The 27,864-nt window shown below is 42.5% G+C and overlaps 1 protein-coding gene across 6 annotated transcripts in view; it reads right to left on the bottom strand.

Annotated features, from left to right (window-relative positions):
- RASSF8 (Ras association domain family member 8) overlaps window positions 1–27,864 on the bottom strand; it is a 95,800-nt gene that overhangs the window by 31,363 nt on the left and 36,573 nt on the right. For all 6 annotated transcript variants that reach the window (XM_053942391.1, XM_053942390.1, XM_053942394.1 and 3 more), the window contains 2 exons: window positions 14,978–15,173; window positions 1,164–2,053 (listed from right to left, as the gene is read on the bottom strand). In XM_053942391.1, coding sequence (XP_053798366.1) covers window positions 1,164–2,053; window positions 14,978–15,080 — 993 coding nt within the window. In that variant the 5' untranslated portion in view covers window positions 15,081–15,173. The remainder of the gene's footprint in view (window positions 1–1,163; window positions 2,054–14,977; window positions 15,174–27,864) is intronic.

Genomic DNA, 27,864 nt, shown 5'->3' with positions numbered 1-27,864 from the left:
TATTTTCTTGTGGACTTCCAGATTTGTGCACCTTTACGTTTAGAACAAGACTGGAAGATCTGAATTGAATGGGAACTTTCCCAAGAAAACAGACTATGAAAAGAACCAAGCCAGAAATATTTTTAACTCCATCATAGCCTCAGTAGATAAAACATAAAGATGTAGATGTAGTAGATGTACATAAGGATGTAGTAGATATAGTAGATGTACATAAAGAGGACTTGAAGCTTTCCATCAGTGCAAATCCTTAAGTGTAGCATATCTGGAAACTTAGCGTAGATAATCATGGCCAAAACTGCTTACAGTTTTCATCCATTTTGCTTTGGATTAAAAGATTTTTCCCCCCTCATCATCTAGTAAAACCAGCTCATACTGACATGGTTCTAAGACAGGAGTAAGGATACAAAATCCCTTTACATATTCACAGTGGAATCACCTTAATGCCACTGCAGAGCTGCAGAATATACTAACTGTGAATCAGCAAGGACCACAACTCCAACTGATGTATGGTGCCTTAGGACTACCTTACATGGCACATAACAATCCCAGGAGCTCCAATCTTTCCTCCACCTTCATCCAGCTCGCAGCTGGAGTTCCTTTATTCTTTCATGTTCTATCAAGTTCCAGGTGATATCATTAACTTTAGCAAGGAAACAGGGTCTGGATTCTCTTTTGACACATGTGCCACAAATGCCTGAGGTGTAGAGAAAATAAAATCCTGAACACCAGCCAGTCAGCCAGGAAAAGAGGGATGTTGTTCTTTAAAACCAAAGCCCTGTGAGGTCGCAGGTACTTTAGCTCTGTACCTTTCCAGGTGCTGCTTTTGGACTGTTTTTTGTAATTCATCTCTTTTGGTGGCAGACAAACCTAGCAAAGATCAGAACTTTATCCTCAGAAAATGCTATGATGGTGCAAATTACTGCTTTTCTTCTCAGATAGTTTGAATGCACAAGTTAAGCATAAGTGAAATAAAAACTATCTGCTCTCCAAAAAAACCCCACAAGCTGAAATGTGATTTGAAAAAAAAGCAACACGTTCCGCCTTTTACCGTGATTCACTTTGGAAACTTCCTTGTGTTGTCTTTCATAGGCTTCAGATTTGTGTAAGAGAACTTAGTCACTGTCTTTGGCTTTCTCTAGCTATGGATAAAATGACAGTCTTACCTGTAATCGTTTGGTAGCTTGGCCCAAAGACCTTTCTACTGCTTTAATGCCGTTTTCCAATCTCAGACTCTGCTGGCCTTGAATATCAATTTCTCCCTTCACCTTCTCAATCTTTTCTTTGACCTCTTCTTCATTCACTTGGGACTCTTGAACTTCCCGCTGCAGCTTCTCTGCTTCAAGGCCACTCTCCATGTTGTGGATCTGAGACACATAGTCCTTGAGCTTGCTCTCACACTCCAGGATCCTCTGCCTCATCTCCTGCAGCTGCTCCATCAGTTGCTTTTCATTCTCCTGTTCAATCTGCAGCTCGTTTTCCCAGAACTCTTCCTCCTCAATCTCCACTTCATTCCGTTTGATCTTCTGCTCCAGTTTGAGGATTTCTTCTTCCAGGCTGGTGTTGTACTTTTGCTCCCAGTAGCGGATCTCGGCTTCGTTGGACTCCAGCTGCTTCTCAATGTACTGAAGCTTCTCCGTCTGGAGGTGGATCAGTTTCTTCAACTCATCCGCTGTTGTTTTACAGTTGTTGAGCACCTTTTGCTTGAACTCGGATTCCTTGCTCTTCCCGAAGATGTCCATTAGCCCCTTAGCGCCACCGGTGAAGGTGAGGGATTTCCTTTTCGGCTCCCTTCTCTTCATGGCCTTGTCCCCGGGCTGCCTCAGCTTGGCCAGGGGCGGCAAGCTCTGCCGGTACAGAGTCCTCTCGGGGATGTGCGCCACACTGTCCGACGTGGGCCGCTCGCTCAGGGAGGGCCCGGTGCGCCGCAGGATCAGCTGCACGTCGCTGGCGTACTGTCCCCACTTGTTGAGGGACACGATGGGGTTCTCGTGAGGCGCCAGGTGCCGCTCCGTGTCCCGCCACTTCTCGATCAGCGTGTAGCGCCCGGTGCGCCCTGCAAGGGAGCACAGCGTCAGCGCGGCCGCGGGGGGGCGCCACCGCTCCGCCCGTGAGGGACAGGACCGGGACAGGGGGACACGGCAGGACAGGACCGGGACAGGACCCTCCCGTCCCCCACAGGCTGTTTCAGCACACCTGCCCCTGTGCCCGCACATCACCGAGTTCGCCTCTAAACCCTCCCCGCGCAGGGCGGGAGCGGCAGCAGTGAAGGATTGACACCGTAAGAACCGCGGAACTGCGCAACCCCGAGGCTGCCGACAGGCTGGGACGGACTGAGATTCATGGAATCGCACAATGGTTTGGGTTGGAATGGACCTAAAGATCAGCCAGTTCCATCCCCCTGCCATGGGCAGGGACACCTGCCACTATCCCAGCTTGCTCAGAGCCACATCCAGCCTGGCATTGGACAGTACCAGGGATCCAGGGGCAGCCACAGCTTCTCTGGGCAACCTGTGCCAGGGCCTCCCCACCCTCACAGGGAAGGACAAAGCAAGTGACCCGGCAGTGTTGGTAACTACCACCTACGTAAATACACCCAACGCGAACCTCTAGACCAAGAAAACAGGAACAGGAGTCCCAGATCTTTCATACAGCCATGCAGAAATATCAAATAGAGGCAGTGTGTTTACTGTTAGACTTTTCATCAATCAGAGGCAGCTGTTAATGACTGACAGAGCCTCAGCTCCCCTGTTCGTGCCCTCCAGTTTGTTCAGACACTGATCCAGCCTGGGCCACAGCCTGTGATGCTCATGGCAGTGCTGCTGATGTGACAAACCTACATTGAGGAGAGCTGAGGGACAAGAGCAGCAGAGCAGGGGCTGCCTAAACTGCAAACAAGCCATCAGGCTCCCTGCACAATGTCATCATCTGTAACAGCGGCTCCCACATCCCCACTAGGGTAACCCAGCCTTCAGGAGGAAACTCGAGTCCTTTCGTAAGTGCTGAGAGTTTTTCTAATCGCTCCGTTGACAATACAACTTATGTTCATGACTTCATTTGGGTTCTCAAACACATCTAAATTCAGCTCAGCAGTCTTCCTCCTCCAACACCACTTATGGGATATTTTTCTAAGCACTCTCACTACTCTGAAATGCAGCATTCTCCCTCTCCAGAAGAGTTTCCCTTGTCAAAGTATCCTCACTTAAAAGCCACAACATTATTTACAAGAAGAAAGATCAACTGCTTTTAAAACATTTGATGCTAATGAATTTCTGAACAGCTCCACAATTGCCATTAACCTTAAAAACATCATTAGCTACTTTCATGCATTACCTACATTCATTTTAATGAGAAATGATAATTCAAATTATTTTTTTCAGCACATAAAAGCCTGAAATACCTGTCGTATATGCAACTACAGAAGGGAGGAGTTGGAAGAAATGTAGTTACCAGTAGTAATGCATTTGATGTGTTCTCTTACCTTACACTACTTGCCCAATCATCACACTTTTCTCAAAAGGACAAAAATATCCTAATCTCAGGCTGGAGATCTGCCCCTGACCTCCAGTCACAACACTCACATGGACTCCTCACTTCAGATTTGTAGGAAACAAGCAGCACTGTGGTGATTAACACACTGTGTACCCCTATAAAATGGAACACTGACTTCTAAAGAGCTTCCTGAGCTACAACTACTGCATTGGAAATGTTCTTCTGCTCTCACTTTCTCACAATTAGCTCCCAAAGCAAAGAATAAGAACAACAATTGTCTGCAGAGGCACCTGGAGAACAGGCGGCTTTGGCTCATGGCTCATCCCAGAGGGATTGGCTGGCCCAGTCAGAAACCAAAATGTCCATGTTCACTTCCAAGTTAGGAGTGAGGGCTGAAAGATTTGGGTGATGGAAGTCAGCAAAACAAGGCAGGCAGTATGAGAACAGGAACCCACCACCCCAAATGTCATATAAATAAATGACTCTAGGTAGGGACTGGAGAAAAAAAGTGGGGAAAAGCCCCAAACCTGTCAGCATACTAACACACTTGGCTAACACTCTCAGAAAGAGATTTAAGGCTTATTCTAATATGGTTCTTCAAAATCAAGTTTATAAAGGTATATGGTGTAAAGTGAGAGATTTTGGCTAACTCACAATATTGCTAATTGATCCATGAAGATTTACAGTTTGTAGCAGGCATTGGTGTTGTTACAGGAAAAATAAACCTACTACTCTTTGCCTTAGAATATGAACAATAAATCCTGGAGAAGAAAAATTTAGTAAAAACATACCCCAGGACACAGGCTGCACTTCATTGCACTGTTTTGTTCATCTTAGAAGTTTCCAGCTTGTAATTATGGTTGTGCTACTAATGTTCACATTGTATTAGAATCAGTTAGGTTCAAAGTAATTCTGAAATTGCAAACTAGAGCAGGAGCAAGCAGAGTGCAGTTTCTATTCACTCTGCTATTAAATTCATTACTTAAAAGAAATTTAACAGGAGACCAAAAAAAAAAGAGGGGGGAGGAGAATGAAACTCTAACAACCTTGACCAAAAATGAATCAAAGAATTAAGCATAGACTTGCCAAGAACTATTTTCATCTTAGCTTAGGGTTCCAAATCAACACGCAGCCCTAAATAACGAACTCGGCACTCAAGATCCACATAAAAGAAAGTGTTTTGTAGAAGTAATACTTGCACAGTTCAACAACCACACCTGGAGCTCAGGACTGCTCTAAAACAAAGCTATTCTCTTCCGAGATCATTACCCAGGTCTAGCACTCAGCCTATGCATGACGCAGATTAACAATACCCAGACAACCACAACTGTGATGTTTGCCTACATTAAAGGGGATTAATTCACAAATGAAAGGGTGAATGAGTTAATTCAGAACTAATGACAGAGTATTTCAGAATACAGGCGTCTGTGTAGCAAACTGCTGATTTTGGTGCGCAGCCACCACTGACAAGGAGAAAGCTGCTTGCCCATGTTGTTGATGAGGAATAGTTTGATGCCTGCATGCTGCTTCTTGCCCTGTGTGTTTGTCCACAAGCTTCTGGACACAAAAAGCACCTGGCAGAACTCAGTCCAGCCTCTTTCATGCAGCCTTATTATTTTAAAAATTAAGTTGCATTCAGGTAATGGCCATGTATCAGCAATATATGGAATTCCTCAAATTACAGTGTGTTTCTCCAGCTGAATAGTATATTGATTCCCACCCAGAATTTTGCAGTATCTCCAGGGAAAGTTCAGTGACCAGTTCAGCAGTGAAACCCCCTGAACCAAAATTTTGCTTTAACTGCAACTAAAACATATTAGACTTTTTTTTAATACTTCTATCAAAGCCTTGTATTGATGGGAATGGTAGAGAAAACCATCCAGACAGACCCAAAAAAGCACAAGTAGTGTTGTGTTCTGTAGTTTCTTCTTCAGAAAACAGGAATTCAAGGGCTGGAAAAAGCACGGAACCTCTGCACCCTATTTTTCAGGTCCAGCTACTTCCTGGGCAGCAGGGGAAAGGTAGTTCTGCTCCATTCTGCTGAGACCCCCCTGCAGGGCTGCATCTAGCCCTGGGCCCAGCACAGGAAGGACAGGGAGCTGCTGGAGCCAGGCCAGAGCAGGGACACCAAAGGGATCAGAGTAACGGAGCAGCTCTGCTGGGAGGAAAAGCTGAGGGAATTGGGATTGTTCAGCCTGGAGAAGAGAAGGCTTTGGGGTGACCTCATTGTGGCCTTGCAATGCCTGAAGGGAGCCCAGAGGAAAGCTGGAGAGAGACTCTTGACAAGGGCCTGGAGTGACAGGACAAGGTGGAATGTCACACTGACAGAGAGCAGGTTTAGATTGGGTATTAGGAATAAATTGTTCCCTGTGAGGGTGTTGAGGCCCAGGCACAGGTTGCCCAGAGAAGCTGTGGCTGCCCCTGGATCCCTGTCAATGTTCAAGGTTGGATGGGGCTCTGAGCAAGCTGGGATAGTGGCAGGTGTCCCTGCCCATGGCAGGGGACTGGGATGGGATGATCTTTAGGGTCCCTTCTGACCCAGGCCATTCTGTGATTACTATATGGTCCCCATAATGGGGACCTTACATGTACCATATGATATTGCCATCTTAAAACAATTACCAAAAATTTTATCTGTTTTCCAGACAGCAAATGACAAGCAATAACAGAAGGAGAAACATATTTCCATCCCTAAAGCACACTGCATCTGCACAAAGGGCAGTGTCAAGGTTAATAACCTACAGCTCCCTAAGCACACAAATTTATCACAGGTTTTATTAATACAGGCACACCTTCAAAACAATAATTTATTTCAAAATTGAGAAAGACATCAGAAAAGGAAATATATGGACTCCAGAATGCTGATAATCTGACAGCCTGCAAAGAGTTGTCATGAGTGGTTTGAACCTGGATTTCTTGTGACATTAAATAGCAAACTGCACTCAGTGTCCTAGATCTGGCTCTGCTGCACAACCAAACACAAGCTCTGAACCCAAGTGTCCATGCCATGTGCCCAGCCACTGTAGTCTTAACTTGGGATTGATGTAATTTGCTAATTTAAACACAGATTCCATCACCATGAACAGTGATTAAACTAATGAAATACAGGTACACGGTAATGAACTTTTTTTTAGATTCTCAAGAGGCAGATTTTAAAATTATACTCCATGAAGGTAGTAGGACAACATTACTCACTTCAAGCTCCTCTATATGCTTTAATATTTGCAGCTGACACAGTAGACAGAGCAACCATTTCTGCTGCCAAAAGTGAAAATGAAACTTCAAAGGAAAGCAGCAGTAGCAACACTCTTGGCAGGACTGTAACCTGAGAGGTCATCAATTCCTTTTTTCAGGACAGAAATTATTCATTCCATTACTCCCACCCAAAAGTCCACCATCCTCTACAAGCAAAGCATTTTGGGCACTACATTTATTTTGCTATGCAGGTAATATTATACACCATGAAAAAAAAGTATCTGTGCCTTATCTTTCCCATCAGACTACAAATGCTTATGCCAAGTGCCAAGCAAGATCCATCTTTCCATTAAGTGTCTCCCATGCTTCAGAGCTAGGATCTACAGCAGTGAGTCAGTGCAAGCAGATGACTCACTGCCCTGGTCTCACAAAATTTCTGGGAAAAGTGGTGGGATGAGCAGTCTTAAATATGAGGGTTCCTCTCCTTCCCTAGAAAAGGGCTTGGGGTGGGCAGGAGCAGGTCTTTGTCACCAGAGGTCATAGAATCATTTAGGCTGGAAAAGACTGCCAAGATCATTGAGCCCAAGCTGTGCCCAATGCCCCCCTTGCCACCCAGCCCAGGGCACTGAGTGCTACATCCCAGTCATTCCCTGGACACCTCCAGGAATGGGGACTCCAAACCTCCCTAAGCAGCCCCTTCCAATGCTTAACCACCTTTTCCACTAAGAAATTCCTCCTGATGTCAAACCTGAACCTCCCCTGGCACAGCTTGAGGTCATTCCCTCTTGTCTTCCCTGGGAGCAGAGCCTGACTTCCCCTGGCTGCCCCCTCCTGTCAGGGAGCACTCCAGACTTATCACAGTGCATAATAAGAATAAACACATTGTCACCTGCCTGCACACAGGTCTCCATGGAGGTAAAGCCAGACCTGCCAACACTTGGCTCAAGCCAAATCCAGACTGCCCAGAGCACTGAAAAATGCACGTGGATACAGCTTTCTGACCCACTTGGTTTCCCAGAGACAGCCTTCCAGCCCTAGGCTGTCTTCTTTAACAAGGCAATGCAAAGAAAAAGTGGGTAAAAGTAGGCATGTGGTTAAAATCTTCTTAATATGTGGAACATGTGGGTGAAAATGCTCTGCTTACCAACGGGACAACAGCATTATCTCCTGAATCTTTAACAGCACTGACAGAAAAGTAATTGCTGGCAATTTTAATCAATCCAGGATGATCTGAACTCAGTATTTTTGAAATATGAAGCTGACATTTCATTCATTATGTGATACTTAAGTTAACATCCATAGCAATTAAAAAAAAATACTATTCTGGCTACCTGAAACTCATGAAATACCTAAGATAAGAGGGGAAAAAAAAAAGCAAAAAAAAAAACCCAACACCTTCAAAATAGAGATCAGAGTTTGCATTACTCTGGTTTCTTAACTCATGCTATATTTTGCAACCACAGGTATGAAATACAATAGAAAATAGTGAGAGGAGTCCAGTCCTAGGAAGAAATATCCACAGAGATATACAGGTTCTATTTAAAGTCTGCTGAATTCGCTAGACACAGCAATCTCTCCACGTCTTTAACCAGGACTGAGGCCTTAATTCATTACTTTTATCCTTGCTCTCAAAAAAAGGATATGCAGGAGTTTATCACAACCCAACAGAACAAAGCTCTCAGCCATCACTTCGTACTTTCAACTGCCTTTTTTCCCAGCACCATGAGGTACTACACTTCTTTTAGAGCTGTGTCCTAAATAGGTGGAACAATGAGGAAGTTTAGCTGAGGTCACACAGCAACACGTGGCAAAGCACATATAGCAGCCCAGGTGCCTCTTGGTGAGGTTACTGTCACCAGACTTCTGAACCAGAAAGTTTATATGATCATACCATGGGGTCACCACAAAGCACAGATTTCTTGTACTTATTATCCCTCTTAATGTCACTATTTGAAGTGGCAGAGAATGAAATCTTGGGGTTGAAAAAACACAAATTCTAAGCAGATCCTTAGCAGGGACATCTTCCACTATCCCAGGTTGCTCAGAGCCCCATCCAACCTGGCCTTGAACAGTTCCAGGGATGGGGCAGCCACAGCTCCTCTGGGCAACCTGTGCCAGGGCCTCACCACCCTCACAGGGAAGATTTTCTTCCTCATATCCAATCTAAACTTGCTCTGTCAATGTGAAGCCATTGCCACTTGTCCTGTCACAATATGGTTTTGTAAAATAAGTGATTTGATCTTTCCAGATACAACTCTGGCTGAGTCCTACAATGCTCTAACACATGTTTGAGACAGCACTCACATTTTAATACTCCATTTATCTTTAAGGAAAAATACTGAACTGGAAGGAAAAAAAGAAAAAAACCCTGATGGCTGCATTTGTTTAACTTTAAAAAGAGACAGCTGTACTTCTTCTTCAGTGAAGTGCCGCTCATGATTCTCCAGCCAGAAGCACCAAAATCCACAGCACTATTTAAAGCAAGTCTGCCAATTTAATTATTTGCCATAGAAAATTACAGGGAGGAGCGCAGAAGGTTTCTTCTGGTAAGAAATTCAAGCTTCATGTCTCTAGACTGAAATATTCAATTTCTAGGAAACAAACGTCATTCTGAGCAGAGGAGACGCATTCCGGGCTCCAGGGGTAAAAGAAATCACAACAAATGCAATAAAAATCCTCATGGGGGCTTGAAGTGGTGAGCAGCACTTCTGAAGGAACAGGACAAGTGTATTTGTGACTGCACTATTTGTAACCACATTCCTTTGGAAGATTTTTTATTTTTTGTGTTTGAATGGAAAACAACCAGTAAAAGCCAATTTTAAAAAATCTATAGTTAAACTCCATTTGCCTAACCATCAGCTAAAATGATTGACTCATTTTTTTTAGGATACACCTGCTTTTCCCCTTACTATTACAATGACTTTTTGAGAGGAGTCACTATACTTACACACATTCAAAGCAAACCTTTGGCTGGATTCATCAACCATCTCATCACACACAAAGTTTGAAAGTATCAACAACTCTCTTTTTCCTTTTTTTCAGTTGTCCAAATTATGAAGAGGAATCAAAATAACCAAGGAATGTTTATATGAAGCCATTCCGGTTTTCACAGAAGAATGCACAGAAAACTTAGCAGAGAATGGGCTGTCAAATGCACATTTTTAAGAGACAAGGATGAACCTTGGAAAAGCTCATCTTTCCTGGCAAAAATATTTTTAAAACAAGACTCATGGTTCTCTATTTAAACTGTGTGCTGAAGTGTATTTTTGTTTTGGTGAGGGCTGTGTTTCTCATGATGAAACAATCACTTCTCTTATTTGTATTAAAAAGCCAAATCTTATTCATCACTTGCAAAGAGTTTGAGTTAAAAAGAAAATAAAGCAGATGTAGATAAAACTCATAAAAGGTAGTATCAAGTGTTCCTTCAGATCCCAGTGAGAGATGATTTCACTCTCTGGAAACTTGTAGCTGAATAGTTTTATGTCTGTCTTGAACAGAATTCCAGTGACCCACCCTCCAGCTAAGGCAATTCCAACTCCTTCTAAGTTACAGATACAGACAATTTTAGTATCCAAAGTTATATCCAACTGATATTATTCTCTCTTGCAATAAATTACATACACATTTTTTAAAATAAGCTTTGTTGGGGCACCAAACAAGACAACTCTCCCTTCTTTTTTTGTTTTAAAGAATGAAGGGGCATTTGAGACTGAGATTTAACTTCAATCCAAACAGAAATATATTGTAAAAAACCAACCAAACAAAAAAAAAAAAAACCAAACCCAAACAAAAAAAAAAAAAACACCCCAACCAAAAAACCCCAACCAAAAAACCCCAACCAAAAAACCCCAACCAAAAAACCCCAACCAAAAAACCCCAACATTCTTACGGATAGTAATTTCCTGTTCTGTAATGATCAAGCAATGGGCAGCAGGGGAAGGGGAAGGAGCTCACAGTATAAAAACAGGTAACACAAATGTTATTTATCAGGAGTACAGCCCCAGAGAGAGACTTTTTACTGGAAGAGCTCCAATTCCTAAGGAATCAAGGAGCATTAGCCAGGCAAGTTTTAGTGACAGAATGCCATGGCCAAAGGATTAGACACTAGATATGGAACAGAACTTCTTACAAAGGCTCATAGCCCAGTATAACTTCATTTTTTTAATCCTAAAATAGCCCTAGAAGATGAAAAAAGAAAACAAAAAAACCCAAGAAGCGTTTGTATCCTGAAGTTGTTACTGAATTGTCATGACATGGGGGAAGAGTTGGAAAGCGCATAGATGGAAATCTTTTTGTTGCTTTTATCACAGCAGGAGATCAGTAGACAGGACCCTGCGTTTGATCAAGTGACAGCAAAAGGCACTTTTTAAAACACAAGAAATTCCATTTAAGGACAACACACTCTGACTGCCAGGGTGAGTGAACACTGCTACAGTCAGGTCTCCGCACTTGTGCACGTTCAGAACCCAGCTGTCCCTGGTCCTGAGCAACCTGCTCTGCCTGGCCCTGCTCTGAGCAGCAGAGTTGGATACTGGCCAAAGGTGCCTTCTAACCACAGCTCTATACTAATTCTCATTTTCCTCTTTTTGAAACACTGGACAAAGTTTTATTTTTCATATATCTAGAATAGAGGCAGCTTCATTTGTCCATGAGAAGCTTCTTAATTATGGTTGTCTTAATCCAGGTATCTTTGGCTTGTGCTTTCCTCAGTGGATACGGCTGTAAAATAAGCCAGTTTTCAGATATTCCAGACACTCCACTTCAAGAAAATAATATATTTCTTGCAATTCACATTTCAGGCTCAGTGAAGAAGATGGTGTTTTGTGTGTTGCACGCTTTAAGTCAAGGACCTAGTAATAAACTGGAAGGCACAACAAAACAAAAGGAGTATCTCACAAACTTTACAGACAGACAAAATAATCCTGAGTGCAGCCAAGTTATGTGACTGCTGAAGAAGCCAGACTGCAAAGTGGAAAATCCCATCAGAGCCAAGCAAGGAGGAAGCCAGCTAAGACTGGCTACTTTCCACCACCAAATGTCAGGTGAGAGAGGGATCCATTTTCAGATTCCCATTCAAATTCAAGTGACAACTACTCCTGGTAAGTTGGGACCTACAGCCAAATCACAGGGGCAGCCAGATGGGTCTGTCCTGATGAATGACCTGACAGGAGGGCCAAGAAAGCCCTCCCTGCCAAAGACACACAGGTGTAATTTATATGGGGCCTTGTAACAGTGCAACAGTGCCTGATACTGTCCTAACTGTCCCAGCAAGAGGGGAATTGTTCTGGGGATCTTCTAGAGAGGGTATTTGCTTTGGGAAGGAATTTCCAAAGGAATATTGGCTCTGGTTGCAGCTGAAATTTATCTCAGCATGGAAGCAGAATTGCCTGTTCCAGACAAACTAGTGACGCGTTACAGAAAAGGAAGTCTGCAGAGCTGACAAAACCTCTGTGTGTTTCCAAGGCTGAGGGAGTCTTTACAGAGTTCAGGCTAATAATTGAGGATATAGAAGAAAACCCAAGGAGAAATTACACAGGAGAACCTTAAATTACTGTCTAGAACTGGGAGTCTGATATTTCTGTGGGAGAAGGCAAAGGAAACAGAATGAAATTGATATTGAAAACAAAGTGAAGAACAAAAGTTTCACAACCACTTCATTATTTCCAAACATGTATCAACTTAATCACGACTAGAAAATGATCATGCTAGCAGAATTGTTTCTCAAAAATCCTGCAGGCGGAAAAAGATATGGAAGCAAATGATGAGCCAACTACCATTAAACAAAAAGCTGCAATTAAACCAGTAAAGAAACATTTAACAATTTGACATCAATTACAAGACTTGAGAGACAAACTGATTTCCTACAATTTTTAAATGAAGCTTTAAAAGTTATTTGGTACTGTTATGGTTTGACACTGGCGCAATGCCAGCGCCCCCATGAAAATACACCTTCCCAAATAAATGCTGTGAGATGTTATCAGGAGCAGAGCAGGCCTAAACTTAATAATAAAGGAAAAAAACTTTATTAAACTACTACTACTATAGAAGACACACACACTAAATCCAGGATGAGGACCCTCTAAAACACCCCTCCTCTTCTCAATTTCTAAAACAACTACCATGAAACATCACCCGGGATTCCTGATTAAACTACCACCCTTCAGAAAATCAATACTCAGTCTATCAAGGGAGAGAGGAGTCTCTCTTGCGCCATAGACCCCCCCCCACCCCAGGAAACACAGTTGCCACCTCCTGTGTTTCCCTGTCACACATGGCAACCGCCCGGAAAAAGTCTGCCAGTGTGACACTCTCCTCTCCATGTCACAGTGCTCTCACCACCGTGCATGGACAGACTGCTCATAGGGCTCCTTTAAGGATGCTTTGCCATGGACCAAAAGACACAACAGTTCAGCTTCTCATCTTGGGACTACAGTCCCCCCCCATTTTCCCCTGGGGCCAAGGGTCCAGGAACAGAGATCATCTTCTTCCTGAAGACAGAGGGCATCACCATTCTCTCCTCAGCTTTCCTCTGTTCTTGCCATTCCTGTGCGGGTGGTTGCTGAAGCAGGTCTTGGGTCACCACTGCATCCCCCTAAAATGCAGTCTCTATTGCAGGAGAATTTGGTTCAGTCTATGGCTAACAAAAAAAGTTCAGCCAAAAGCTACTCCATCATCTCTTACCACCTAAAAATTTCTTCTTCTAACATCTCAGGTTCCGGACTGTCTCTCTTCCACTACAAATCGAGAAGGAGTAATATTTTACAAAGCCCTCATTTCCCAGGAAAGGGTTAAAAGTTCAGACTCCCTGGACGGCTGAAATCTCTGCCCAGCACTCTCAACTCCCACACTGGGCATCATCCCCCGCCTTTCTCCTTCTCCTCTACTGGCAAATTTCTAAGTGCCGTCAGGCTCTCTGTCTCTTTCCCTCTTGTAGGGGGGGGACAAAGGCATCTCCGCTTCTCTCCACCCTTCCGTCCGCAGGAGCTGGCTGGGTTCCAGACCTTCAGCCCCCTCGGCCTACCTGGACAAGGCCGTGTGGCTTCCCCTCCCCCACCCATCCCATGGCTGGGCAGGGGAGCTCCGCACTCTCTGACAACCAGAACCAAAGAGACAGTTCCCCTGGGAGTTCTTACTTTTAACCCCCTGTGTTCTCAGAAGTGTGTCCATACTTTCAGTAGTCACTCCAGGTGCCAATATCCAAACCTAACCACTGATTAGTTTGACCCAACTTCCTGAAAAAAAATTCACTTCCATGTCAAACCACAACAGGTGCATATAGCTAGCATTTTGTTCAAACCTTTTAAAGTATAAAACAAATAAATTCCAGTCTTCCACACCATCAGATGAAAGCAGATGGAAATTATGTTTAGAAGTCTAACATTTAAATAAATAAACATCAATTTCAGAGAAACTGACTTTGTGCTTACAGGGAAAATATCTTGCTGATATTCATAGGTCTAACTTTCTATTAGAAAATCATTATTTTCTAATTGAGTCATTATTTTCAAATTGCTAATACAATCTTGCAAAACTGCTGGCATTCTGAAAAATGCAGAAGCTCATGTTTAAATTATAATTTTAGTTAAAACATAGGTTTTAGTGCTTAAATGTAAACAGTACATAAAGCCAATTATAACATTTTAGCGAAGAGTAAGCATCACATAGGAAAAAACTGACGGGATGAGGTTGAGGCTTATTCAGAATGCCCTTAATCACTGAGAAATATCTTACAAGACTTTCCTGTGTAGGAGCCTGAGAGATTTTATTTTTCTCTTCTAAACTGCTCAGCAAAGGGCTAACAGTGTAAAGACCTCCAAGTTACCCTTTCATGAGCAGTGAGTTATGTGGCATGCAGGAGTCAGATACCTATTTCAGTGATCTATACTATTCCCAATATAGCTAAAGATACTTACAGTGGATATAATTTCAATGAACATAATAAGCCAACCAATTATACTGCATTGCTTTTATGTTTTCTTTGGTACTCAGAATACTGACAGTTTAGCACCTTCCTTAGTCCAGGCTGTATTTACAACAACCAATGGCAGCATAATTATTACTTAGAGTATAAATTTTTACTGAAGGAAAGGTTATAGATTTCAAAATGTTTTTTTTTCTTTCTTTTCAGTCTCTCTCTGGCAGGTGAAAAATCCAAGGCTACAAGTTTACACTGCAAGATTATCCCACTGTGCACTGCATTTTCTGCCCTGCTGGTACCCAGTGCTCCCTCACCTCCCCTGGGTTTAGCTTCACCAAAAAAGCTTCACCCCACTTCCCATCTGGCAGTACTCACCAATAGCCTGAGCAAGGGCTATTACAACTTCCTGGCATGTTGTGACTTCGGTGACCCCGCACACAATTCTCTGCACTCCATCCACCCATACTTTGAGCTCCATGGTTCACCAGATCATCCAAGAGCCATGAATGCAAATCAGTCAAGTCATTCTTGCAGCTGCACCAAATACAATGCAGCTGACTTCCTGCAGCAGCTGGAATAGAGAAAAATCCTGGTGTTTAGAGCAAAGAATCACCAGTTTCAAAAGTTGACAATTTCACCTTGACATCTATCAGGTAGGAGAACCAACAAAACCTTCTTTCTTTCAAAACAACAACAGGAACCACACGTTCATGCATTTTGGGGGCAAAGTGGCTGGAAAGTGCCCAGCAGAAAAGGACAGAGGGTGCTGGTCAACAGCAGCTGAATATGAGCCAGATGTGCCCAGGTGGGCAAGAAGGTCAGTGGCACCTGGGCTGGGTCAGCAATGGTATGGCCAGCAGAGCCAGGGCAGTGACAGTCCCCCTGTTGTGGACACTGGTAAGGCCAAACCTCAAATCTGTATCCAGTTCTGGGAAGGGAACAGCACTGGGGAAGGGGCTGGACTACAAATCTGATGAAGAGCAGCTGAGGGAGCTGGGAAAGGGGCTCAGCCTGGAGAAAAGGAGGCTCAGGAAGAACCTTCTGGCTCTCCACAACACCCTGACAGGAGGGGAGAGTCAGGGGTAGGTTGGGCTCTGCTCCCAGAGAATAGCCTCAAGTTGTGCCAGGGGAGGCTCATGTTGGATATCTGGAGGAATTTAATCATGAATGGTTTGTCAAGCACTGGAAGGGGCTGCCCAGGGAGGTTTGTAGTCCCTACCACTGGAGGTGGCCAAGAAAGGACTCGATGTGGCACTCAGTGCTCTGGGCTTGGTGACAAGGTGGGGATTGGGCACAGGTTGGACTTGGTGTTCTTGTCCAACCTCAATAATTGTATGATTCCATTCTAGGATCCCATACTTTAACAATGTCTACCTCTTCTGCAGACTTACCCAAAGTTTCATTACAGTTTATTTCCTAAAATTTTATGAGTTGTTACAAAAAGAACACCCAGAGAAATAGCACTAAATTAAACAATTCCAGAATAAACTTGTAACAGTTTCCAGTAACAGGTGCCCCTATTCCTTTATATGCTGCTTCAATGTTTCCAGGGACTAGTAAGGATGCTTTCAGTGTTTGTTCAATCATTTCTAGCAGGCGGAGCTGCAGAAAAACAAGGGGGAAACATTTTTAATTACAGCCATCCATGAGAATTCAACTTTTGTCTCTCTGCAGAAGCAGCTGAAGGTTCCTATTCCCAACAAACCTATGCATTTTGTACCAGAGCCCAGAGAGCAAAGCGAGCAGACAGATTGCTTCTCTCTCCCTCTAAAACAAGGGGATGCATCAGGGAAAGCGTTGTAGGGGTGGTTTAACCCCTGCCAGCACTGTGCTGGTTCTGTGAGGAATAAGATGTTGTCTGATGTCTTTTCCTAGCTTTTTTCCATAGGCTCTGCAATAATACTACGCAAAAAAATTTCGTAGTAACCCTACTAAAAACTGTTGTCTTCAAAAGATAGAATGTTCCCTCAAAAATGAAACCAAATCACCAATAATGATGATTAAGTCTTAAAAAAACCCCAGAAACTAACAAGAAAGCAGACACCCAAAAGCAACCTACAAACCAACCAACAATAAAAAACCAAACTCAAAGAAAACCTAATGAGACAGCAGGGCTGCTTAAGCAGATAGAGGGAAAAGAAATGGAGATAACACGATAAAAGCAGCTCATGTACTCAGGTAATCCCACATGGATAAAGTGATAAAACTAAAGACAATATTTTTGAAGAATTAAGTGCAAAGAAAACAGATAACACAGGGATGGAGTAAAAGAAATCTGAAAATTAGGGGAGATGAGTGAAGACAGGCAGGGTGGAGTTACACGAGAAGCATGGAATCTGATGATGCTGATGGACTGAAAAGAACTGCACCACATGGAGGCAGAAATGCAGAGAACACTACATAAATACCTAGTCCTGTTCACATTTACAGTCTAACCAGAGCTGCTTTCTCCTGGGGATGTGAACATCTCTTCCTGTATCTAAAAGATGAACCACTGCAGCCCCCAAGCTAGAGGGGAAAAGTGACTTCCCATCTACAACCAAAGCATTCACCCAGGAGATGACAAATGCTGACACGATGCAGAGGACACCTAGGAGGCTGGTGCAGCAACAACCTCAAAGCCCGTTAGAGCCCCACCACATCAACAGGATGAGCTTTAGCAGAAAAGCACCAAACAGTAAAGTCAGGCCAGCAAACACCCCCAAAATCCTGCCCAAACCTACCTGTTCAGAAGTATATGCAAAATTTATAAGTAAAACCAGATCTCAAATAGACTTGCACACTCAATAGAAACGTGATCACTTGTAAGAACATCAATGTATACAGAAATAGTCTTTTGAGACATGAATAAGAACCTGAAAACCCAAAGAGGTTTTGATAAACATTTTCCCACATAAAGCTAGCTAATTCAAAGAAAACTTCTATCTGCATAAACATTAACCATGTACAAACACAGAAACACTTCACTCAGGTTAACACCATTTTAATGTACCAATAAGCTAAGCAGAAGAAAATCTTTTACCAGCCTGTAACATAGCAGTGACTGAGAAAACACCTCACGGGTCTCATCAGTGACCTCTGCTATTTATTCTTGGACCAGTTGTCTTCACAAATAAACAGACCTCACATTCCAAGCCTAGCTGTAAGAAACTTAATTAACTTAATAACTTGCTGTGGGGTTGAATAGTTCAGATTTCCTGGCACTGACCAAGCCATCTCTCCAAGTGACAACGCACACGTCAGCAAAGCATCCGACGGCTCTAATTGTTTTTCTGTCTGTCAACATCCAAAGTATTATCTCAATTTAGCAAGCCAGCAAATGCATTTTTCCCCCAGTCAGCACACAATGTACAGTCTTGTGCTCAGTGCAGATCAGGTTTGGTCATTTGTTTTCCTACAGTCCATCTTTAAAAAAAGCAAAGACTAAAGAGAAGAATCATATAATAAGGAAATATTTGCTGACACATCTAAGTTTGAAGAAAGCATTCACCAAAGCTGCAAATGATCTGAACAAAGTGCCTTTGAATCAGTTCAAGCTGAGGGGAAACATTCCCATTCATTTTTTACATGACAAATTGTTTTAATAGACCAAATAAGATAAAGAATCTGTGGTACATGCATCCCTCAGACCAACAGCCAGGGCTGAATTAAAGGAGTGTGTTGATAAAAGAGCTGCCCAGGCGGAGTCCCCATCCCTGGAGGTGTTCACAGAACAATTGGATGTGGCACTCAGTGCTCTGGTTTAGTTGACAAGGTGGGGATCAGTCAGAGGTGGGACTCAATGATCTCGGAGGTCTTCTCCTCCATGGATTCTGGGATTCCATACGCCCCACAAGAGCTCACAGAATTCCCCTTTGGGGACCTACCACTAGGAACATACACTCACATGAGAAATGGAAGATCTCTGTGCTGAAATCACTGTGTCTCATTAGAGTTTCTAAGCAAAGCTCATCGCAAGTAAGTTTAAAAAGAAATAGACCTAGGACTAGTTTGGTTTCTAGGATTGTGCAGTAGAAGTTCACAGAGAGGTCTGAAAACCAGAAAATTTTCTGGCCACATGCTTATCTCTGCTTCCCAAATCTAACTCTGTTGCACTGTTTTATTAGTCTTTGGTTTTCCTTCATAGTTATTCTGTTCTTTATTTGCTGTTATTTAACTTTCTTAGCAGTAAAAGCTGATTTGCCTTGTCACTGATGGTTATCTGACAGCTCCAAATATATTTTTTGAAATCTGTACTCAGAATATACATTGTGTTTTCATGTTAGAGGAGGCAAAATAAGCTGTACCTCTAATGCTGTGCAAATTTCTTTCTGAAGCCAATGGAAGGGCTGGGGCGGGGGGGGGGGGCGGGAATCTCACTTCAGATTTCTCAATCCCTTAAGTTCAGAAGCAGTTCACCTTATGCATATTAATTTCAGCAATGACTGGGAATAGGAATGCAAAACTAATTTACTGAGAGGCACACAAGCCAAAGCACGCCTGTGATCACAGCTTTTCCCCAGTTTGTCAGCCATCAGCTCCACAGCCGCACATAGTTGTGCTTGGAACCAAGCACTGGAAATCTGGCATTCCACAGCTACTTCTTTCCCCCACTTCCCCATTACCTTGCCTGAAGCTCCCTCAATTACCTTGCTTACCATGCATTAAGCATTTTTCCTAAATTCCCCTTTTATCCTAATTAGCTGATGGTATCTTACTCTTTAAGGTATTTGTTCAGTTTTTAAGCATAAAGAAAATGCGGCATATATATACATATACACATACAAATATATATATATATATATATATGCTACTATTTAGCTACCTCTTCACAACTTATTCACAAAATATAGAAAAGGCTGAAGCTTCACAAAAGACAAGCAGGTCAGACTAAGTACAAAGGATTTTCTAGCATTTGAGAAGAAACAATATTCCAAGCAGATGTTTGCAAGACGTCGTAAGCATTAAGTCACAAGGAAACCTGAGAGCTAAAATCAAGATGCCAATTTCACCTCATTTCTACTTTTTACAAGGTTCACATTGCCTGAAAGCATAATGCACCTCAAATCAGGGCTAAAATCTTGCTGCAGCAGAATTTTAACCAACCAGTTCAGTGACTTTCTGTAGCCCCAGCAAATCACCAGCATGTTGTTTAGTACACTTGAAAGTCAGGGTGCTTTCATTTGTAATTTGCAATAACCAAACATCACTTGGAGTTTGGCATTTACCCTTTATTTTTCATTCCCTGTTCACCATGGTCAAGTTGTGCTCCTTGTTCTTCCCTGCTATGACACCAGGTAGGGCCCAGAACAAACAGCTTGTTCCACCCATGCTGTAAGCCATTAATAAGAATAATTACTCAGTGCTAGTAAGGCTTGATTGGAAAATACCAAACAAATGCGCACAAAGAAGCCAGTCCAGCTACCCAGAAAGTTTATAAACCATCCAGAAGACCATGAACAGGGATGCATTTGGAAGATCTCCCCCAGCAGAAGAATCCTGCTATGGAGCTAAGTAACATTTTCCAGATGAAGTTAACTGCAAATAAGCTCCCTACTATGTACCAAAAAGCCTTCTCCTTTAGACTGATGAAGAAGAAATATCCTACAGTATATGCAGCCTCCCATCAGTAAATGGGCAAAAATATTTCATGTCAGGTTCAAGTAAAAAGTATCAAGTGAAAGTCTTCTGCAGGCAAAACTTTTAGAAAGGAACAGGTTGTGGGTTTGAAATCAGCCCATGCCTGTCTTTGAAAAGAAGAGTGTTTACACAGAGGTTTTTTTGTGGGACTAACCCTTGTGGAGGTTATTATTTTGCTATTCCAGAAGAATGCTCTGAGATAATAAGCACTGCTTGAAACAAATAAATCAGAGGTCCCACAACCATGACAGTGTTGACAACAAGCTTGAGAGAGAGTTTAGGACCAAGAATTTTCCTCCATGAGACTGGCCAAAAGACATTCTGACATCTGTGTCAAACAAAATCCTGATACCACAAGTGATATCTAAACACACACACACCCTCACCTGTGAGAGGACAGCACAGCACCAACACAGGAGTTTGTACAAGCATTGGCGTGCAGGCAGTTTGGTTGTGTGTTTCTGGCAACAAAGGCTGCATGAAATCATGCCTCTGGACAGTCCAAAATTCCCCAAGTCAGTTTTCCCAGACAAATTACCAGTTGACTTCCATCCAGGAACCCTCAGTTGCCTAGAACATGAACTGCTGCTTGCACTGCAATTTCTCCTGCTGCAATACAGCTAACAATTTGGTGGGAAAAAATGAGAAAAAGAAACATTGTTCTGAAGCACAGAATGCTACAACTGGTATTTTGCCTAATTACAGAACAGTTCTGACCTCTCCCTGAGCTACAATCTCTCCTTGAGCTGCAATATTTACAGGACAGAAAAAAACAAATTGTCTCTTCTCTCTGTAATGGTGAGAATTAGCTAGAAGGAATTAACTTGTTTTCTTTTGGGGGTGGAGAAGTGAGAGGAGGAAGTAAAGCATTCATCCACACTTCTTGTCAGCTCTTAAAAAGATACACTTTGTTAATGGCAACTATTCAGTTATTACCTGAAATAATTCTTCCACCTTGAAAATTTTATTTTTGTCTTCAGTATATTAATTCTAAGAGACTGAACTCTGATTTCAGCAAGTGTGATAAGCCTTTAGGACATGTTCCTGCTCAGTGTTTTAATCTAAAAAACACATGACAATCTGAAGAAACCAGAGACACTACTTAGTAAAGACTTAACTGCAGCACAGCACAAAACATTCATCCATCCTGGGATACAAGTGATGACATAGCTACAAACCTTCACTATTATTAACTAAAATAACGTCTAAAATTCTCATGGTCTTCATAGAAAAGTGGGTTCCAGCCAGCTGTCACAAACACAGATTGATGGCTAGAGTGATAGTGCTCCCATCACAGTCTGTAATGCTTTGTATCTTTGGAGCTACCAGGCTTGACCAACTGTGCTGCAAAATATTTTCAAGTCCCCACAAAATATTGGAAAGGAAACAAGCCAGTAGGTAAGCCAAGGATACAGATGGCTTACTAAAGTTCCTTTGTATTTGGGCACTGCTGAGAGCATAACCTTGCATTTTTAACACTAAGTTTCACACTCTTGCAGTTAAATTAATTCAACAGGAACAACAACTCTGAAATTAATACTTTCCTTTCCCTAAGATTAGATATAAAAAGCATCTGAACTTCACACAGACTTGTAGCACAAAAACCCAAGGGTGTTTTGGAAATGGTGACAGCACTCAAGTCAGAGTTTCAAGGATCCTTGCTTCTATTAGATTCCAGTCAGAGAGTTTCTAAAGCAGAAATTAAAATATTTAAAACTTAAGAGCATTATAGTTAGGATATGCACCAGCAAATCAAAATATCTGATGCAGCACTTCTTTCAGCTCTTGAGACAGGATTTACTGTGATACAAGTGTGAATTCAATTCAAGTGAGCTTACTCACTAAATCCCAACCCTGAATCTGTTTCAGGATTAGCACTGAAGTATCACCTTCCTTTTACACACAGCACTCATTCTCTAGTTTAGCTACTAACAAACAAAATCATCAGTATGAAACATCACAATCCTAGAGAGGCAGGATTGAGTGGATTCATCCTAGAAAGCCTCACTGGTGACCACTGCTCTAGGAAGGGCTGGATCATAGAATTACACAATGGTCAGGGTTGGAAGGGACCTTAAAGCCAATCCAGTTCCAACCCCTGCCATGGGCAAGGAAACTTCCACTATCCCAGGTACTCTGAGCCCTTCAGTCTGGCCTTGGACACGTCCAGGCATGGGGCAGCCACAGCTTCTCTGGGTAACCATGGCCTCACAGGGAAGAATTTCTTCTTCATATCCAATCTAAAGCTGCTCTCTTGTCAGTATGAACAGAGATGACAGTATGAACAGTATGACAGATGTGCTGTCACTCCAGGCCCTTGTAAAGGGGATCTCCATATTTCTGTAGGCTTCCTTCAGGCACTGCAAGACCACACCAAGGCCACCCCAAAGCCTTCTCTTCTCCAGGCTGAAAAACCCCAATTCCCTCAGCCTTTCCTCCCAGCAGAGTTGCTCCATCCCTGTGATCCCCTTGGTGTCCCTCGGGTGGACTGGCTCCAGCAGGATAGCTGGTGGCAGCACAGCAGAGGTTCAGACAGCAGCTGGGACGGATTTATTCTGTGGCAGCGGAATATCCTTTTCCAGATACGTTAGCCAAGGAGCCTGCACTGCATATAAATGCTGTGACAAACAGCTCAAAAAAAAAAAAAAAAAAGACATGTGCATTAAATAAACATCTCTTGATTCATCATCTCAGTTAACAGGCAGACATTTATTGCACTGTAATGTCCTCCAAAGCCATGTAAGTATTTGCTCCTCATTAGCAGAAAATATATAGTGCATTTGAGAAAACAGCTTTATTGCACACCACTTTATTAATAAACAGCAGCATTAGGTGGAAGTCACATCTGTACCTCCCTAATATGGTCTAAATAGCGTGTGGGAGTGAAAGAAAACAAAGAGCAGAGAAATAAGCAAGCTGGTTTACTGCAAGGGAAATATTTATACAAAAGCTACAACACACACACACACCTTACTTCAAAGTTGCCTTGGACCTGGAGATGCCCTGGCTTCAAAGGAGACAAAATAGGTCATTCTTCAAACTGGCTCCAAGGAAGACACAGCTCCACTCGTTCAACTTTTCCGCTCTCTACCATCACGGCTTGTCCACAAACACCCACACCCAGCTGAGGGACTGAAGACATTCACGTGTAATTGCCAATATTTACAGTAATGAGGCAATGAGCTCATCTGCTCCCTTTTGGCAAGACCTGCATTAACTTTTGGTTTTGTAGGGCTGAAGTTCTTTCCACTTCACTCAAGCCCATGTGCAGCATTTGCTTTGTCATTTGACTACAGCCACCCTGAGTCTCAGCTGTCAGAGAGGTGTTCCCTGCACCTGAAACGTGAGCTAAGGGCAAATTCCAGAAAAAAACCAAACATACAAGAAACTTGTTACACTTCCCACATTTCAAGATAAGGACCAAAACACAGCACCTTCCTCCTCTATATTGTGGTGAACTTTGCATACAAATGAGCCCATTCATCCTCTTCCAAGTTTGCACTGAAGGATGCAGGAAATAAAATACATACTGCAACTGAAGTCTACTTAAATTTGAATTAATAGAAGTCTTAAAAGTCAGTTAAGCACAGGGTTTAAAGCCATGGTATGACACGACTACCAAAATCTCGCTATAATGAAATGCAATTTCTGAAACAGAAAAAAGGTGAAGCACTTTCAACTTAAGTAACATAACTGTTTGAAAAAATTATAATCTCAAAGCTTTATTCAGTGAGCAGCTACATTATTCATTAAACATTACCTAAGAAATTTCAAGTTGCTCTCCTGGCAAGCCAGAAAAGTCTTCAAGACAGACCAGAACTTATTACTATGAGGAGTCTTTAAACAGTTAAGCAAGATAAATGAGTAGGGGGAACCCATCACTTTCTAAAATTTACACTTGGCTGTGCTTACTTCCATATTTCCCCAGGCACAAAAGAACTTCTTTGCTTCTTCTATTCTCTATTTATAGGACTCAGCTGGATCACTTAAGTATTTCCCCTCTCTTGACAATTGTGAGCTTGGCTAATTTTATTAGAGCAAAATCTGAGGTAATCATAACACACAGCAATAGCTTATGGGCTGAAATACTCTAAGCATATTACTTAATTCATGGAATCATGGAACATGTTGGGGTGGAAAAAGTCCATCTCATTCCCATCCCCCTGCCATGAGCAGGGACACCTTCCACTATCCCAGGTTGCTCCAAGCCCCTTCCAACCTGGCCTTGGATACTTTCAGGGATGGAGCAGCCACAGCTTCTCTGGGCAGCCTGTGCCAGGGCCTCACTGAGAACAATTTCTTCTATATATCTCACCTACTTTCCCCCTCTTTCAGTTTGAAATTCCCATAGTTTTCAATCTGAATTCCCATAGCTCTGTGGCATTGCCATAGGCAGCTCCAAGAGAAGCCTACACCACTTTGGCCAACTGGCCACACTGCACAGAATAGACATGGAACCAAATTCCATTTCAGGAGGTGAGGATGCTTAGGTTCTCTATTCAGCTGATAATTTTAGGGAAACTGTTACAAACTTTGTACTTTCTAAACCACTAATTCAAAATGTAAACCTTTATTTCTTTAAAGCCCAGAAATTCTCATTTTTAAATACTGTGCAACTATCCTTTGTAGGAAGCAGTCTGCAGAACTGCCAAACCTACATGGAACAAAAAGAAGAGATTGTATCAGAATGACATGTCTTCAAAAAGCTGAGTTTCTTTCCTGCCAGAGAGAAATGACTAATGTGCATTGTAATTAGTGCAAAAAACAATACTATCTTTGCAGTTGCAGACTGGGAAAAACTACAGTTTGATGTTTATACTGCAGTAAATAAAGTGGAAAAACTTTTGAGTTGGGTTATAAGCACCTTTTTTCCTCTCAAATGTTTAATAACAGTGAATCATTAAACACCCATGAGGTGAGGTCTTCCCCATTTTTCTACTACGAAGATTAGAATATTGCAGACTTCCCTAGTGATTGATAAATTAATAAAACCCAAACTAAGTAATTCTAACTTTAGAGTCCACAGGAATAGCCTAATTCTGTTTTCCCACTGTTCTACACCAAGTGAGAGGATGCAAACCTTGCCAAAGCTTGATAAATTAATGGAAAAAAAAAAAAAAGGAGGAAATTGTTTGCCTGCAACACCCAGGGTTTGTATGCAGCAACCCATGTCTCAAGAACCAAGTATTTATGAAGCAGAAAAGCCAGGGACTACTGTCTCTTCATGCAAGTGGCATTTCCACACACAAGCCCCCCTGCCATTTATTATCAATACTTCTGGCCTTTCCAGACATCCTGTCTCCACTTACATTCCATTTTCAGTTTGCCTTCAGCTGGCAAGCACAAGATGAATCCCAGCTCTGAAAAACCACTGAAGAAATTTTTTTCCAACTACCAGACCACTGTATTTCTTCAGAAACATTTTCAAAGTATTCAACCTGAAATGCATTTCAAGTACTTGAAGTACTGCTGTTTCAAATGCAGAGAAATCATTCAGATGTGGATATAAGATCCAAGTTTTATGTAAGGACAGATTTACACATGACTGTAAAGTAAAGGAAAAGAAGCCTTAAATGAGAAAGCAAGAAGCTGCACGTAATAAAAATGTGACCAAGTGAGGAAGAGGAAAGAAATGCATGCACATGTCATGGTATCTTCAATTTCAGGTCTGCCACCCCACCAGTCCAAACAAGTGCGACACAGACAGCAAGGAAACAAGAGGCACTTTGTGCAATGTGCTGCTCTGCAGCGGGGAAGAGAGATGAAAAGGATCTCTTGTAATGCAAAGAATGCAGCAAAACTCAAGGCAATACCACTGTCAAAGAAAACTTACTTTTTCCTGTAGTGACTCAGTGCCCAGGCAGCAGGAGAAAGGTGTGCATGCAGCAAAGCTGAGACGGGCAGGAGAAGCAATGAGAACCTGAGAGGCAGCACTTTTCCCTTGAGATTATTCCTCACCTCAACCAGAACTCAGCAATACATCAGAGCAAAACTCTTCCTGAGCTGGAGATCCTCTCAGAGAGTACCCAGGAATTTCTCCCACCTATTACTGCCCGTCAGTAGATACCAATCAAAGGTGAAGGGCAGAAAATCATGAGCTCAATGAATGGAGTATTTTCTGATTCATGACCTGGGGCACTGGGACAAAAAAGTAATTGCACTATGCTTCTGTGGGTCTGGAAACATTTTGAGCCAACACAACATTTTGAGCACCGTACATATGGACAGATACATCCATATACATGTACCACCCTTCAGCAAAGCTCCTCTTCACCATACAGAGGGCATTTTCTATACGTGCATTGATATTTCTACCAGTTCTACACTGTATTAAGGATAATGAAAGTATCCATCCAATGCTGCTTTGCTTCAGCTTTTTCTGTAGTAAGATAAAGCTGTTGTACCTTTATCCTTATCTGTACCTCTGATACACAGAGCATGGGACAAGCTGTCATTGTGGCAAATGAACACAGCATTTTAATTTATTTAGCTCTATTGGTCCCTCAGCTGCTTCAGTTATCAACAATACTGCTATAAATACTGCATTTGCAATAGAAGGAGTGGTAAAATGGCAATATACACACAGAAATAAAAAAGGTGGTGTGACTGCTATGAAAGTCTATCACTGAGAAGCTGATGTGTGCACAAAAGACAAATCAGCTTTAAACAAGGCCTGTAAATGGCGACAAGCCAGAGAAGAAGCTGCATTCTCAGTTTTTATCACTTGCTTCACCAGCCTCATCTACATCATAAAACAAGGACTCAAAAAATCAAACCAATAAGAAAAATAAACCAATGTGTAATCTGAAAGCATGTATTTTAGTCTAAGTCTGGATATTTTTCCTGTATCAGGGATTCATCATGTTGTCAGGAAAAACACAACCTGCTACTGTTTACTCTTCCTGACAACTTTTTTTCATTTTTGGCAATGCCTGAGTGGCCAAGCTGGGGACAATTCCTTACAGTGAATCACAGAATCATTAAGGTTGGAAAAGATCTCCAATACCATGGAGTCCAACCTTTGGCTGAACAACACCTTGTCACCCAAACCAAAGAACACCAGTTGTTTCTTGAACACCTCCAAGGATGGTGACTCCTCCTCCCAGGGCAGCCTGTTCCAATGCTTGACAAACCTTTCAGTAAAGAAATTCTTTCTCAAGTGAAATTCTACTGCCCAGGATTGTTGGACAACCAGAGGGGCCAAGGACAAAAGCCTCCTCTCATTTCACACTCCCCAGTGACAGGTTAGCTGTGGGCCTCCCTCTTCCACAGCAGGAAGGTGCATATCCATGGAGATCACACCATCACAGGAGAGAGAAACTCAGCAGGTCTGCCCAGAACACAAGTGGTTAAAGAAAATATTGCACAGAGCAAGGGAACGGGGATCTTGCTCAGATTTCTCATCTCAGGAAAAAAGGGGAAGTGATGAACTTAGGAAGCTGCCCCATCCCTGGAAGTGTTCATGCCCAGGTTGTACAGGGCTCTGTGCAACCTGGTCTAGTGGAAAGTGTCTCTGCTCATGGCAGGGGGTGGAAGGAGATGATCTTGAAGGTCCCTTCCAACCCAGGCCATTTTGTGGTTCTTTAAGTTTTAGAGTTTTCGGAATGCTTTATGTGCAAGTACTTTCAGAAGGGAGCAGGGAA

Source organism: Vidua chalybeata, chromosome 5 (assembly GCF_026979565.1).
Source record: "Vidua chalybeata isolate OUT-0048 chromosome 5, bVidCha1 merged haplotype, whole genome shotgun sequence".
NCBI lineage: Eukaryota > Metazoa > Chordata > Aves > Passeriformes > Viduidae > Vidua > Vidua chalybeata.
Note: the sequence above shows the minus strand (reverse complement) of the source record. Positions and strands in the feature narration are given on the sequence as shown.